The following is a 14108-nucleotide window of genomic DNA, read 5'->3' as shown; positions in this document are numbered from 1 at the left end:
TGAAAACTCTTTCCTTTCTGGATTTTAAGTAATTGTTCTCTTCTGGTTCTCCTCCTCCTCCTATCTGACCACTCCTTTAGTCTCCTTTGTCAACTCTTCATTCATATTACATTCTCTCACTAACTGTTCTGGGCTCATTTCTCTTCTCTTTTTCTATTCTCTCTGGTTGACCTCTATCAGTTCCCATGGGTTTAATTATCTTTATGCAGATGACTCATAGATCTATATGTCCAGTCCCAATCTCTTCCCTGAGTTTCCATTCCAAATCACCAACTGCTATCAGATATTACAAACTGGATGTCCAAGTGACACCTCAAACTCAAGTGTTCTAAAATGCAATTCATGATCTTTTCTCTAAAAAAAGAAATATATCCCTCCCAAATTTCTATTAAAGGTATCATCCTTCTAATCTTCTAGATTCCTAACCTCAGTATTAACACTGATTTACTCATTCTTCTTCACCCCACATATTCATTTAGTTGCCAAGATTAAATTTATATTTCCACAACATGTTTCCCAATTTCTTCTCTCTACTCAGACAGCCATAGCTATAGTTGAGGCCAGAATCTCTTGCCTAGTCTATTGCAATAGCATCCTAATTGTTCTCCCTCACTCTGCTACTCTAATCTGTCTTCCAGTTATCAAAGTGATTTTCCTTAAACACCAATTTAAACTTAAACAGTGGTTCCCTATAACCTGTAGGACCAAATAGAAACATCTGTGTTTGGCTTTTAAAGTCCCTCACAACTTGACCCCAATCTAGATTTCTAGATGATTTTATTTATTACATTATAATTATTATTATTATATTACTCTCATCTTGCACGGTATAGTTTAGCCAAACTGGCCTTCTCTATTCTTTACATAGGGTATTCTATTTCTCTTCTCCACCCTTCTGTATTGGCTGCCCCTCATTCCTAATGTATGCTCCCTCAACTCTGCCTCAAAAAACATATCTTCCTTAAAGATTGAAATCAAGCACCACTTTCAAAACCAAGCCTTTCCTTTACTGATATTCTCCCTCTCTAAATAACTTGTATTTATATTCTGTAGATTTATTTTGTTAGCTTAATTATGTATGCTTAGGTATGTTGTATCATATTTAACATATGTATATATTGGTATATATATATATATAGTATATATTTTGTATTTATGGCATATATATTATCCATTTGTCTCCCCTATTAAGCTCCTTGAGAAAAGGGATTATTTTGTTCCTTTTTTTTTTTTTTAAAAACTTATAACCCCAAGTGCCGAGGATAATGTCTGGCACACAGCCAAATATACTGGTTTGAAAAAAGATTGTTAGTTCTTTGTATCTCCAGCACCTAGGTACAGTGACTGGCACATAATAGGTTCTTAAATGAGAGTTGATTGACTAAAAACTAACCCCTCACTTTGGAGATGAAAAAATAGAGGCTGAAAGGGTGAGGGGAATTCCTGTGAAGTCAGATTATGAGCAAAATAGAAACAAACTAACTGCTCAATCTGGCTTTGCCTTGAATAGTTATGGGATTTTGGAAGTTGTACTTATGCTACCTACTTAATATTGTTACTTTGAGATTCAATGAGAATATCTGATAAATGCTTGAAATCTTACGTAGGTATGTTACCAATTTAGTTTATAGCGATTTCGTTTACACCTAGCTGTTTAACGTTTTTGCACAAAGATGTTTGCATAGTCTCCCCCATTAGACGATGGGCTTTCCTTTGAACCTACAGCGCTTAATACAGTATCTGGCCCACAGCAGGCATTTAATTACTGCTAGCTGATTAATTTAGAAAAGCTTCTGTCAATTTCAGCAAAATGAAGGAGTGTGTAAAGAACCGAGGCTATTCCAGTCTGACATTAATCTTAGCTCCCAACACAAGCCGTGGCCCAGTTTCCTCCTCTCTCCTGCACCCAGTCTCACGACTGCCTAGTATATCACGCACACTGGGGAGGTGAATGCACTTCATTAGGAGGTAAATTGCAACATCGTCTGGAAAAGAGAGCGGGGGAGGCGAAACAGGCAAAGCAAGTGACGAGAAGTCTGACACTCCTTTAATTGCCTAACTTCAGAGACCTCGCTTGCTATGGGATCGCTCTCCCACTCGATGCCACCATTTCTTAGAGAAAGGCGGCGGAGCGGCGAAAAGTACAAGCCGCTCCGGACGCAGGGGATCCCAAGCACGAGGTGCCAGCCCGGCAGCCGGAATTCCAGAAGCCGCTACTCCACCCCGCCCCCCACCCCCAGTCTCGGAACCTGCGTGAACGGGGACTACGTGCTGCGCGTGCGCACAATCCGCCCGCCTCCCCTGCGCCTGCGCCTTTCCCGACACCCTCCTCTTAACCCCTCCCCCAACTTCTTCGGGAGGGGGAGGGGGGATGTCGAAGCGAGTCATGATGGTGGCGACCAGGCCCTGATGAACTAGCGGATTCACTCACTGCCTCCCAGACCTGCCCGCAGCTTCTGAGGACGGACTCCCCGTTGGCCCCGTGCCTTGGGGAGAAGGCGATCGCGGCCGATCACGCCGGGGGAAAGCGACAGCGGGAGCGGCGGCGGCCCAGGCCCGGGGGAGAGGCCGCCCCGCAGGGTGAATGTGACCAACCCCACCAGCCACCTCGACCTCCCTCCCAGCGGGCCCGAGAGGCCGACCGAGCCCACAGCAACCATGGCGTCCGGGGGCGGCGGCGACACCATGCAGATCACTTTGAAGACCCTCCAGCAACAGACCTTCAAGATCGACATCGACCCTGAGGAGACGGTACGAAGTAGAGGGCCGCCCGCGCGAATGGGGGGAGGGGCGGGGAGCGCGCGGGCTCGGGCGGGGGCTGGGGCGCGGGGTGGTGGGGTGAGGGGCGCGCGCCGCCGCCTCCTGCTAGGGGAAGCGCCAGCTTCTAGGCGGGAGAGACTCGTCAGGCGGGCGCGGACGCAGGGCTATTCGCCCCACCCCCAACCCCTGTCCCCGGGGATAGCGAGGGGGCCCCAGCTGTTGTGTTCGCGGGAAACTGGGGGTCGTCCTTGAGAAGGGAAGGAAGTGCGGGAGGGAGGGGAAAGTTGGCTGCGCGGGGCTCGTCTCAGCCCTTTGGGTCGTATCGGACGCTCGGAAAGAGCCCCACGAGAGACTTAGGAGGGGCAGACGGGAAGGAAAACCGCGGCTGCGCGGAACTGGAGACTCCCGAGGAGCAGCAGGCGGTGGGCAATGCGGCCCCAGCCTGGGCGAGGGGGGTGGGAAGGGGAACGGAAGACTCAGAATTGCCTTTGCGTGGGGGGAGGAATCCGTGCTCGAGTGGTTCCTATGACTCAGGCCTCAGACCGGAGAAGTTTGGAGGGGGGGGGAGGAAATGACCGCGAGGTGCAACCTGGGGGCAGATGGTTGCGCTGAATACGCGACTGGGGGAGGGCGTGGAGAGTGCTGAGCCCCGGGTCTGCTGGGGGGAGGGGAGCCCGGGGAAGTGGAGTGCTTCGGGGTGGAGCCCGGAGGCCGTGGGAGTCCTATGGGTGGGATTGGGAAGTTAGCTGTTACTGCTGCTGCAGCCTGAGGACCTGTTTGGGAGCTGGGATATCAGAGGTTGGTAATGGAGACTACGAAACCTGTTTAACTGGGATCAAGTTGCGGTGGTAATCAGAAGTTGGGAGAGAAGTGATGAAGGTAGCTTTCCAGTCCCAGGCCGTGCAGCTGCTGTGTTGGCTAGATCCTTCCAGGTGTGCATAGAGAAATAAAACCCTCCTTAGGACTCAAACCCCAGGGCTGAAAACCTTAGTCCAGTTCCTTGTAGAATATGTGACTGTAAAAATGTATCCTTTCTGAAATAGATACAAATTATACAAGTGTTCTTCCTCTTCAGCAGAGCCTCATGCACCCAGGTAATTTCTACACAACTTTTAGGCCTCAATAAAATCAGAATGTTAGAACTTGAAGGGATTTTAGAGATCATTTACGCTTTATTTGTACAGATGAAGGAACTGGGACATGGAATTAAGAACAACTGCATTACGTTATGATACTTCTTTCTCATTCTCCACCGTTTATCAGTTTTGAGCTTGTAGATATATTTGAAATATCTACTGAAATAGCAGTCATCAGGAGTAAACTAATCTGCCTAATATTTGCGTAGTTTAGTACATCAACATCTACTGTAATAAGTTTTTATTGCAGTTTTAGTCTTTGTGACAATTAAGAGGGTGCAGTCCACCTAACTGAAGTCACCACAAGTTTATTCTGGTCTGGAAGTCTTGAGAATATAGATTTACCAAGTATGCTTTGGAACCGTGTATACCAAATGGGAATGAAGCCTTTCCTTATTCACCCATTTGGGAGTGATTTCTTCCTATTTGATCTCATGGCAATTTTTACTTTTGTACATACCATTCTAACTTGTATTTATTCATATCTTTATTCCTTTTGATTGTAAATCCTTAATTTCATAGGTTGTCTCTTATTCATCTTAATATCTTTGAATTCCCTTAATGGCTGGCAGACCATAAGCTTGATAAATGACTGAATGAATTCTGGTAGCCCTAATGTTAAAATAAGTTTGTTTTTCCTTAATGAAAAAAAAAATTGGTTATTTAACTTGTACTTTTTATTAAACAGTCACCCTTTTTGGTCCATGATTAAGGACCTATAATAATACTGCTTTAAATAGTTTTTAAAATCCTGGCCAACCTTCAGCGAGTGTATGGAAGTGTTATTCTTCAGCTGTTACCTCATTTGGGATTTTCTTGGCAAAGATACTGAAGTGGTTTGCCATTTCCCCCTCCAGCTCATTTTTCATATGGGAAACAGGTTCTAACTCTATTAACATAGGATTAAGTGACTTGTCCAAGGTCATATAGAGTATGTATTTGTATACCAGATTTGAACTCGCCTGAGGCCAGATTTGAACTCGGGAAGTCTCATCTTCCTGACTCCAGACCTGGCACTCTATTTAATTTGCTGCCCAGCTGCTTAATATAAAAATGTGTAATATAAGAATTCCTAACCTGGAATTGTGACTGATTTTTGTGTAGCAAATTTTTTAAAAATTAATACCATTTTTGTGTTTTAAAAAGTTTTTTGTAGTTGGCATACAGTAGATAGAGCACTGGGCCTAGAGCTGACTTTAAATCAGACCTCAAACACTTAGTGGTAGAAGCCTAGGCAAGTCATTTAACCTCTTTTAGTTTCTTCAGCTGTAAAATGGGAAAGTGGGGGAGCACCTAGCTACTTGTTAAATGCTTGTTCAGTTCCCTTGTTCTCTCTTGAAATAATTGATTCCCTGTTAATAATAGATTTGGAAATCACTTAAGAAAATTTTCCTTGAATTGTTTCTTTACTTACTTTTCTAACAGGTCGAAAAACAGCTTGTGTGTGTTGGTATGAACAAAATCAATTCAACAAATATTTTATTAAGTCCCTTCTGTATGTAGAGTACTAGGTTAAGAACTTGCAGTGAGACTATTTAAATAAGATCTCTGAACTCGTAGAGCTTGTAGTTCAGTAGAAAGATTATTATAAAAGTTATGAGTAAAGAGGTGCAAGATGCTTTTTTGAAATATGGGAGGGTGGTAATGTTTTATGGGCAATGTATTTGATAGGTTCTCTAAAGCAATGCCATAAAACTCAAATAGAAAGGGATCCCCTGCAACTACATATTGATTTAGAAAACCACAAATAAACACACTGTTTTGTTGTATTTCTGACTTTATTCTTTATGAAAGTAAATCGGTTCTAGAGTTTACAATGCATTTCTGTAAAAAATGGGTAAGTTAATTTGAATAGTTTACTTATTTACCCCCAAATTCTATATATTTCCTTTACAATTATTTCCTACCCCATGCAGGCTTGCAACACTCGGAGTGGACCTGAATTGTATTAAAATATATTGGGAAATATTTAACAAAATAATTTAAAACATAGTAGAACATAACTGATGTTAATATATGGTTTTTAAAATCAGTACACAGCCAATAAGGCTGTAGATCTTGTAATAGTTTCTGTTAAGTTTGATGCTGTTATAAAAGATATGTAGTCATTCAGTATGTTAAAAATGGCTGGAGGGGGAGGGCATTACAAGAATTGGAAATAGCTTTATGTGTCCCATATCTATATCTTCAGCTCTTCACTTTTATTCAAACTGTGCCATATAGTGCTCCTTTTGCCTGACTTATTTTTCCCATTACCTATTATTTTAAGGCCTTAGAATCCTCTCTGGCTTGGAGAAATGGGTAATGGGGATAGGAATTAAGGAGAGATTGATTTAAAAAAAAATACTGGCTAGAAGTTTACTAGTTGACTCTGAACCCCAGTTTCTTCAACTGTAAAAGGGGGAAAATACTTTTCAGTAACTGTTTCTGTAAGGAATGTGCTTTGAAAGTTGGACGGCATAAAGTTGTTATATAAGGAATTTTGATTTCCTAAAAACTAAAAAGAGGATAAATGAAATGTTTATGTATTTTTTCAGCTAGTTCATCTGAATATTGCAAAGGGATGCCTGTAGCCCTTTGCAAACATTTAACTTCTTGATTTAAGATGAGAAATGAAGGTTGTTGACTTCTAACTATTAAACCTAACATTTTAGAAGTGTAATTTCTAATTGCAGATCCACCATTTATTGAGACTGACCTTGAGCAAACTACTTAGTTGTTTTGGTCTTCATCTCATCTTTAAAATTGAGGCTGTAGCACCAGTTTCTTAATAAGGACTCTGAATCTATAATCACAATCAATATACTTGTTAGTAGTGATTTTTCACTCTGTTAATAATGTATATTCTCAATTAACAGACAAAAGTTTTTGGTATAGAAAAGTGACAAATGGACTTTTTGAACAAAAGTGATATAGTTTGTGTATGTTATGTCTTATAAAGATTTTGACTTCAGGTGTAAGGTGATAGAATTAACTTTTACACCAGAAGAAGTTACTTCCAACTAGACACAAAAATCAAATCAATATGCTGCTATTGTTTAGTTTTTTTAGTTTTTAGTTTTTAGATTTTTTTTTTTTTTTTTTTTTGCTGAGACAATTGGGGTTAAGCGACTTGCCCCGGAGTCACACAGATAAGAAGTGTTAAGTGTCTGAGGCCAGATTTGAACTAAGGTTCTCCTGACTTCAGGGCTGAGGCTCTATCCACTGAACCACCTAGCTGCCTCTCTTTCTCTCCCCCCCCCCCCCCCCCATTTTAAGTGTATTGATGCATTTTGTATTTGTGTTATATTCATAGTCCTTAAGAAAAATGTATGCCTCTACTTGTTTTTATTAATAAAAAAGAAAAGGACAGGTTAACGAATTGCAAATGCCACTAAAAATACTTCAAAAGGTTCTTTTTGGGTTTTTTCTCCAATCATGTGACTATTTGGGATTTCTTGGCAAAGATACTGGAGTGGTTTGCTATTTCCTTCTCCAGGTCATTTTACAGGTGAGATAATTGAGGCATACTGTAAATGACTTGCATAGGGTCTGAGATCAGATTTGAATTTTAGAGAATAGTCTTTCTGTCACTCTTATCTACTGTACCACCTTCTTGCACAGGGAGAAAAAAGCTCAACTACCAAAATAGAAATCCTGAAAATTAAAGAAGAAATTAATGAAATTGAAAACTAAAAAAAAGGAGCTTAAAAACAAACAAACAAACAAACAAACTGGTGGGGTAGCTAAGTGACAAGTGGATAGAGCCCCAGCCCTGAAGTCAGGAGGACCGGAGTTCAAATCTTACTTAACATTTACTTAACATTTCCTAGCTGTGTGAACCTGGGCAAGTCACTTAACCCCAATTGCCTCAGCAATTAAAAAAAAAAACTGGTTAAAAAGAGAAACCTTTCACTAATTGATGAAAAAGAAAGTAAAAAACTAAGTTGCCAAAATGAAAGGAAAAATTTTAAAACTTAAAAGAAGTAAAGGAAATCATTAGAAGCTATTTTGTCCAGCTATGTCAACAAAAGCAATAGCTTTAAATGTTTTAGTTTTTAGAAAGAGCAGACTTCTCAAATCAAAATTCTTTTAACTGGCTACTATTCTCTTATAATCTGGTTTTTGTTTGTTTTTAAAAATATAGATTTTGTGACATTCCACCATTTTTATTGAGTCTGTATCCATGTCCTTCCTTCTAACTCTGGGACTGCCCTAAGACATTATACTAGGCTGTCTCTTTGTTTCTTTCCGTCTTGGGTGATTTCTTCACTTGTATGGATAAAATTGTCATCTAGACAGTTCAGCAAATTTATATGTCAAGCTTATTTTTCAGCTGAACTCTCTCATATTACATAAATGACTAGCAGAAAGGATGTCCCATAGGTATCTCAACTTATTCTCTAAATCCATCCCTTTTCCAAAATTTCTATCAAGAGTATCGCCATTCTTCTAATCCTTCAGGTCTTCAACCTCACGCGTATTCATTCTCTTGCCTTCACAGAAACCATCTGTTGCTAAGTTTTTTGATTCTGCCTTAATATCTCATCTGTTTCTTTTCCTCCACTTATATTGACACAGCTCTAATTCAAGCCATCATCGTTTTGTCTCATCTGTTATTATAGCTTCCTAATTGTCTCTGTTTTGTTATCTATCTTCTTGGTCTTTCTTTTCAGTTCTTCATGATCCCATTTGAGATTTTTTTTTTTTTTTTTGTAAAGATACTAGAATGGTTTGCCATTTTCTTTTCCAGTTTATTTTACAGATGAGGGCTAAGGCAAACAGTTAAGTTAACCTTGCTCTCAAGGTCACACAGCTAGTAAATGTCTAACATCAGATTTGAATTTGGGGAGACAGTCCTCTATCCACTTTGCTATCTAGTGGGTACCTCCCTAAATATATTTATTCACTTCCCAAAGCACCTTCTAAACAGCTGCCAAAATAATTGTCCTGATCCATGTATCACTCCCCTGTTCAGTAACCTTCTAGCTAAAATCTAGAATCAAATACAAAGTCCTCTGCTTTTTTTTATTTTTATTATGGCTTTTTATTTACAAGATATATGCATGGATAATTTTTCAGCATTGACAATTGCAAAATCTTTTGTTTCAACTTTTCCCCTCCTTCCCCCCCCATTCCTTCCCCCAGATGGCAGGTTGACCAATGCATGTTAAATATGTTAAAGTATAAGTTAAAAACAATATATGTATACATGTCCAAACAGTTATTTTGCTGTATAAAAAGAATTGGACTTTGAAATAGTGTACAGTTAGCTTGTGAAGGAAATAAAAAATGCAGGTGAAGTCCTCTGCTTTTCATTTAAAACCCACATCCTATCTTTTGTTGGATTTGTCACACATTACTTTGCTACAGATTCTTCATGCCAACCAAACTGTCCTTGTCACATTTCTCCCTCTGCCCTGGTCTATCCTCTTCCTGGTGGTCTTTCCCCCTCTTTCCCCCCAATTTCTTTCAAAGCTCAGTTGAGTAGGCTCTTTTGTGATAATCCCAGGTACTGGTACCTATCCTTACACTCTCATTCCCTCCCCCTTTCAGAAGCTACATTATATGTTTCATATGTATTTTTGTATCTAGATGCCCACAAGCCTGTTCTTCCACCTTACCCTTCAGCTTACTTTTATGTGTTGTCTTTTCCCATCTAGAATAATGTAATATGCCTTGACTGCAACACCTGCAACATTTAACCTTTAATTCCTGACACAAATTTTAGGGTATAGCTTTAATATTTTTCTTAACTTGACAGTCATCAAAAAACACAATTCCAAAAATGGCATAAGGATTGTAAATAAAACTACAAAACTATTACAAACAGTTTGTCTTTTTAAATATATAATTTAACATAATACTTTGAAAAATGTTGCTTTTTCTTTTTTGGTCTGGAAATTTACTCATCCTACCTTTCTGCCCAACATCACTTGGTAAAGAAAAGCACTCTTTCTCTTTTTTTTTTTCTTAGCAAAATATCCACACATTTGCCTGAGTATGAAATGTCTCATTTTGTATTTAATCCTTGTCCCTGTCAAAGAGGTGGGAAGTATTATACACATTGGTCTTCTGAAATTATGATTGGTGATTGCAAATAATCATAGCTTTTAAGTTTTTCAAAACCACTTTGCTTTATAATATTGTAGTTATATCATGATGTTCATTAAGTAACCTCAGATTTCTATGAATTTGTTCCTTTCATGAAATACTTCATTATATTCATATAATATTTAGCTAGTCTCCAAATTGATGGGTTTCTTCTTTTTTCCTTTTTTTTTTTTTTTTTTTTTTTTTTGGTCTTTCAATTGTAAAATCTAAATATTCAGTTCTAGTCTTTATCTTGAGCTACAGTTCCAAACACCCAGCTGCATTCATATGTGAACAGAAATCAGATACAAGACTAACCAGCTAGAAGCAACAATAATACGACATACTACTATGAACAGTAACTACAAGTTCATATAAAATGTTAGTCTCTCTAATCTATTGCTTTCTTACCTTTTTCACTTTTTTACTTTCCAAAAAAAAAACTAGATCAGTTGAGTACATCTCATTCATCAAGTTCAAAACAAATCTCATCTTTTCCCCCAAATAATTTCCCTCCTTCTGAATTTCCCTATTACTTATTAGTGACAACACCATCCTCCCAATCATATGACAGACTTGGAACCTAGACATCATTCTCTATTTCTCACTTACTTTCTCACCCCAGTATCCAATTAATTGCGTCTTTTTTTTTTTTTTTTGGGTAGTAATTCTCCTTAGATGGGACTTGAAATTTCAGTATCATTCTTCTCACACCATTTCTCCAATTTGTTGCCAAATCTTGTCATTTTCAACTTTCACATCATCTCACTCTCACAGTTAGTTCTCTAAATCTATCTACATAGCTACTATTCACATTTATGTCCCCATCATCTCACATCTGAATCACCACAGTAGATCATTACTGGTCTCCCTGTCTTATGTCAAGTCTCCTCATTCCAGTCCATTGTCCATTTTCATTGTCAAGGTAATTTTTTTTTTTAAAGCATCTTCTTAACTTGGCCATTTTTTACCTCTCAAGTTTTGCATGTTATTTCCTTCCATGAATTCTTCAATCTAGCTATCCTATCCTGATTGCTGTTCCTTGGATGCAATACTCATTTACCCACTTCCATGCCTTTTCAACACATTGCCCTATTTTCTCTTCTTAGATAGCTTTGCCTCATGCCTTAATTTTTAGAGATGTTTGATTCAGTTATTACTCCCACTTTGCTTTCCTTCCTTTCCTCCCTCCTTCCCTTCTTCCTTCCTTTCCTCCCTTCTTCCCTCCTTCCTTCCCTCTCTCCTTCCTTCCTTCCCTCCTTCCTTCCTTCCTTCCTCCCTCCCTCCCTCCCTCCCTCCTTCCCTCCTTCCCTCCTCCCCTCCTTCCCTCCTCCCCTCCCCTCCCCTCCTTCCCTCCCTCCCTCCCCGGAGGCAATTGGGGTTAAGTTACTTGCCCAGAGTCATACAGCTAGGAAGTGTTAAGGGTCAGAGGCCAGATTTGAATTCAGGTACTCCTGACTTCAAGGCTGGAGCTCTAGCCACTGCACCGCCTAGCTGCCCCCCACATTGATTTTTATTTGTAGAGGATTTTTAAATATATACTGTCATCAAAATTGTCCATTTTACATACTGTAATCTTTTCCCTTTTTCAACAAAGAACACTTTACTTGACCTTAATTGTTAAAGGTTATCTCCTTCCCTCTATATACATATACCTATATATATTTATTATATATATCTATATCTATATACATTTTATATATATACATATATATATAAAATATATAATATCTATCTATCTATATATATATATATACATTTTACATTTATTATTTATACCTTTCATGTCTAGGTCATGTATCCATTTGGAGTTTTTTTGTGTGTATGGTATATGTCAAACTATTTTGTGTATCTTTCCCAATTTTGTACAAATAGTGAGTCCTTTCCCCAGTAATTGGGGTCCTGGTCATTTGCTTCCTTATCTTGGGTAGCTGATTTGTCACTAATCAACCTTTATATTTTTTAACTGATGTCAAGTAGTTTTGATTATTGCTTGAATGGTATAGCTTGAAATTTGGTGCCATTTCTTTTCCCCCCTCATTTTTAATTACTTTGTTTTATTATTTCTTTTTCGATTCATGACCTTTTCCTCTTTTGCATTAATTTTAATATTTTTATCTTGTTTCTATAAAGTCATAACCCTTTAGTAATTTAGTATGGGGCAGAATCTTTCAATTAGGTGATGGTATCATTTTTATTATATTGGCATTTATTATGTTTGCAGAATCTAACCATAACTAATCTCCAGTTATTTGACTTCATTTCTGTAAAAAAAAAACAAAAAACAAAAAAAACTTTTGTTGTGTTCATATAATTCTTAGGTATGTCCTGATAGTGATAGATGGATTTCCCAATGTCTTAATACATTCTGAAGTTACTTCAATGGAATTTATGTCTCTTCTTGCTGGTTTTATTAGTAATATACTGAATAGTGATTTATTTGATTAGTGAAGTTACCTAGGATGTATTTTTATTGCTCCTGCTATTCATTTATTTATTGTTCCAGAGTCTGAAAGGGGGAATGGGAAAGAAGTAAAATATCCTTAGTCCTAGGGTCTTCATCAAATGAAGATTCTGAACCTAGAAGAATGATGAAATAAGAGAGCAGTTGCTGGGTGGTGGGAGCAACTCTAGGTTGAAAAAGAATATGGAAACTAAGATGGAAATCAAAAGATTTTAAGAGCTTTATGTGTGTCATGTTAATTGAAACAAAATTAGGATAGCTAACAAACTAGATTACTGATTCATGATCTAGAAAGATCTCTATAAATGAAAATACTTGGGCTACTAGACTTCATTAGACTTGAAATTTAAATTTAAAAAAATCAGTTTTCTAAGTACAGTGGGTCAGAGAAGTAAATAAAACAGTTTGTAAAAGATCTGGTGATTTTAATGGTCTGAAGTTTCAGTATGAATCGGCATTATAAGTCATCCAAAAAGATTATTGGTACCTTAGAGTGCAATAAAAAGAGATGTGGCATCCACAACTAGGGACGTGATAGTTCCGCTATATAGTGTACCCTCCTTGGATTACATGAGGAATATTATATACATAGCAATTTGTTCAGCATTCAAAATAAGTTCATTAAAATGTGGAGAAATTATACTTTCTTAGGATCTTTTTTGGAAACAAGTTTGCTTAACCTGGAATAGAGAAGATTTAAAGGAAGACAATAAATGTTTCCAAGTACTTCTTCAGTATTAGAAAAGGGAATAGATTTGTTCTGTTGATCCCCAGAGAGCAGAATTAGCTAATTCGGGTGAAAGAAAATGAACAACATTGTCATAATCACATTTTATTTGCCATCTGAAGTACAAAAAATATAAAATTCCAGTAAAGTTTAAAGCTGAGCAGTTGGAATAGGGGAGAAAGTAGGAAAACATACTTTAAAGAAAATGAAATTCAATAACCTCAACTAATCCCACTAAGAAAAGTCGATCTTTTTATATCTCCCTAATTAATTTCTACATCTTTTTTTCTAAACTTTTCTAGTTTAGTTTTTCTCTAAAACTTTTCATGGTTCCCCCAACCTCTCAGCTAAAAACTTGGCTTCATATTTTGCTTAAAAAAAAAAAATTCTGTTATTGTTCTGTGAGAAATAACCAGCAGGATGAATACAGAGAGGCTTGGAGAGACCTACATGAAATAATGTTAAATGAAATCCTGCTCTGATCCAGGAGATCATTATACAATTGAATAACAATGCTATATGAGGATCAATTCTGATGGAAGTGGCTATCTTTGGCAATGAGAGGATCCAGATCAGTTCAAATTGATCAGTGATGAACAGACCAGCTAAATCCATCGAAAGAACACTGGGAAATTAGTGTGGACCACAACATAGCATTTGCACTCTTTCTGCTTGTTTGCATCTTTGTTTTTCTTCCCAGGTTATTTTTACTTTCTTTTTAAATCCACTTTTTCTTGTGCAACAAGATAACTATATAAGTATGTATAAAGTACATATACTTTAACATGTTTAACATGTATGGCACTGCCTGCCACCTAGGGGAGGGGGTAGAGGGAAGGAGGGGAAAATGTGGAATAGAAGTGTTTGCAAGGTCAATGTTGAAAAATTACCCATGCATATGTTTTGTCAATAAAAACTTATAATTAAAAAAATTCTAAGCCATTGTCCA

General features: G+C 38.0%; 1 protein-coding gene across 2 annotated transcripts in view; it reads left to right on the top strand.

Moving 5' to 3' along the window:
- Nucleotides 1-2348: 2348 nt before the first annotated feature.
- The window catches only part of RAD23B (RAD23 homolog B, nucleotide excision repair protein), an 80545-nt gene continuing 68785 nt past the window's right edge, over nt 2349-14108 (top strand). The window contains exon 1 of one of the 2 annotated variants that reach the window (XM_031961352.1): nt 2349-2751. In XM_031961352.1, coding sequence (XP_031817212.1) covers nt 2659-2751 — 93 coding nt within the window. In that variant the 5' untranslated portion in view covers nt 2349-2658. The remainder of the gene's footprint in view (nt 2752-14108) is intronic. The other variant, XM_031961353.1, reaches the window with a different exon arrangement.

The sequence above is a fragment of the Sarcophilus harrisii genome, chromosome 1, assembly GCF_902635505.1.
Source record: "Sarcophilus harrisii chromosome 1, mSarHar1.11, whole genome shotgun sequence".
NCBI lineage: Eukaryota > Metazoa > Chordata > Mammalia > Dasyuromorphia > Dasyuridae > Sarcophilus > Sarcophilus harrisii.
Note: the sequence above shows the minus strand (reverse complement) of the source record. Positions and strands in the feature narration are given on the sequence as shown.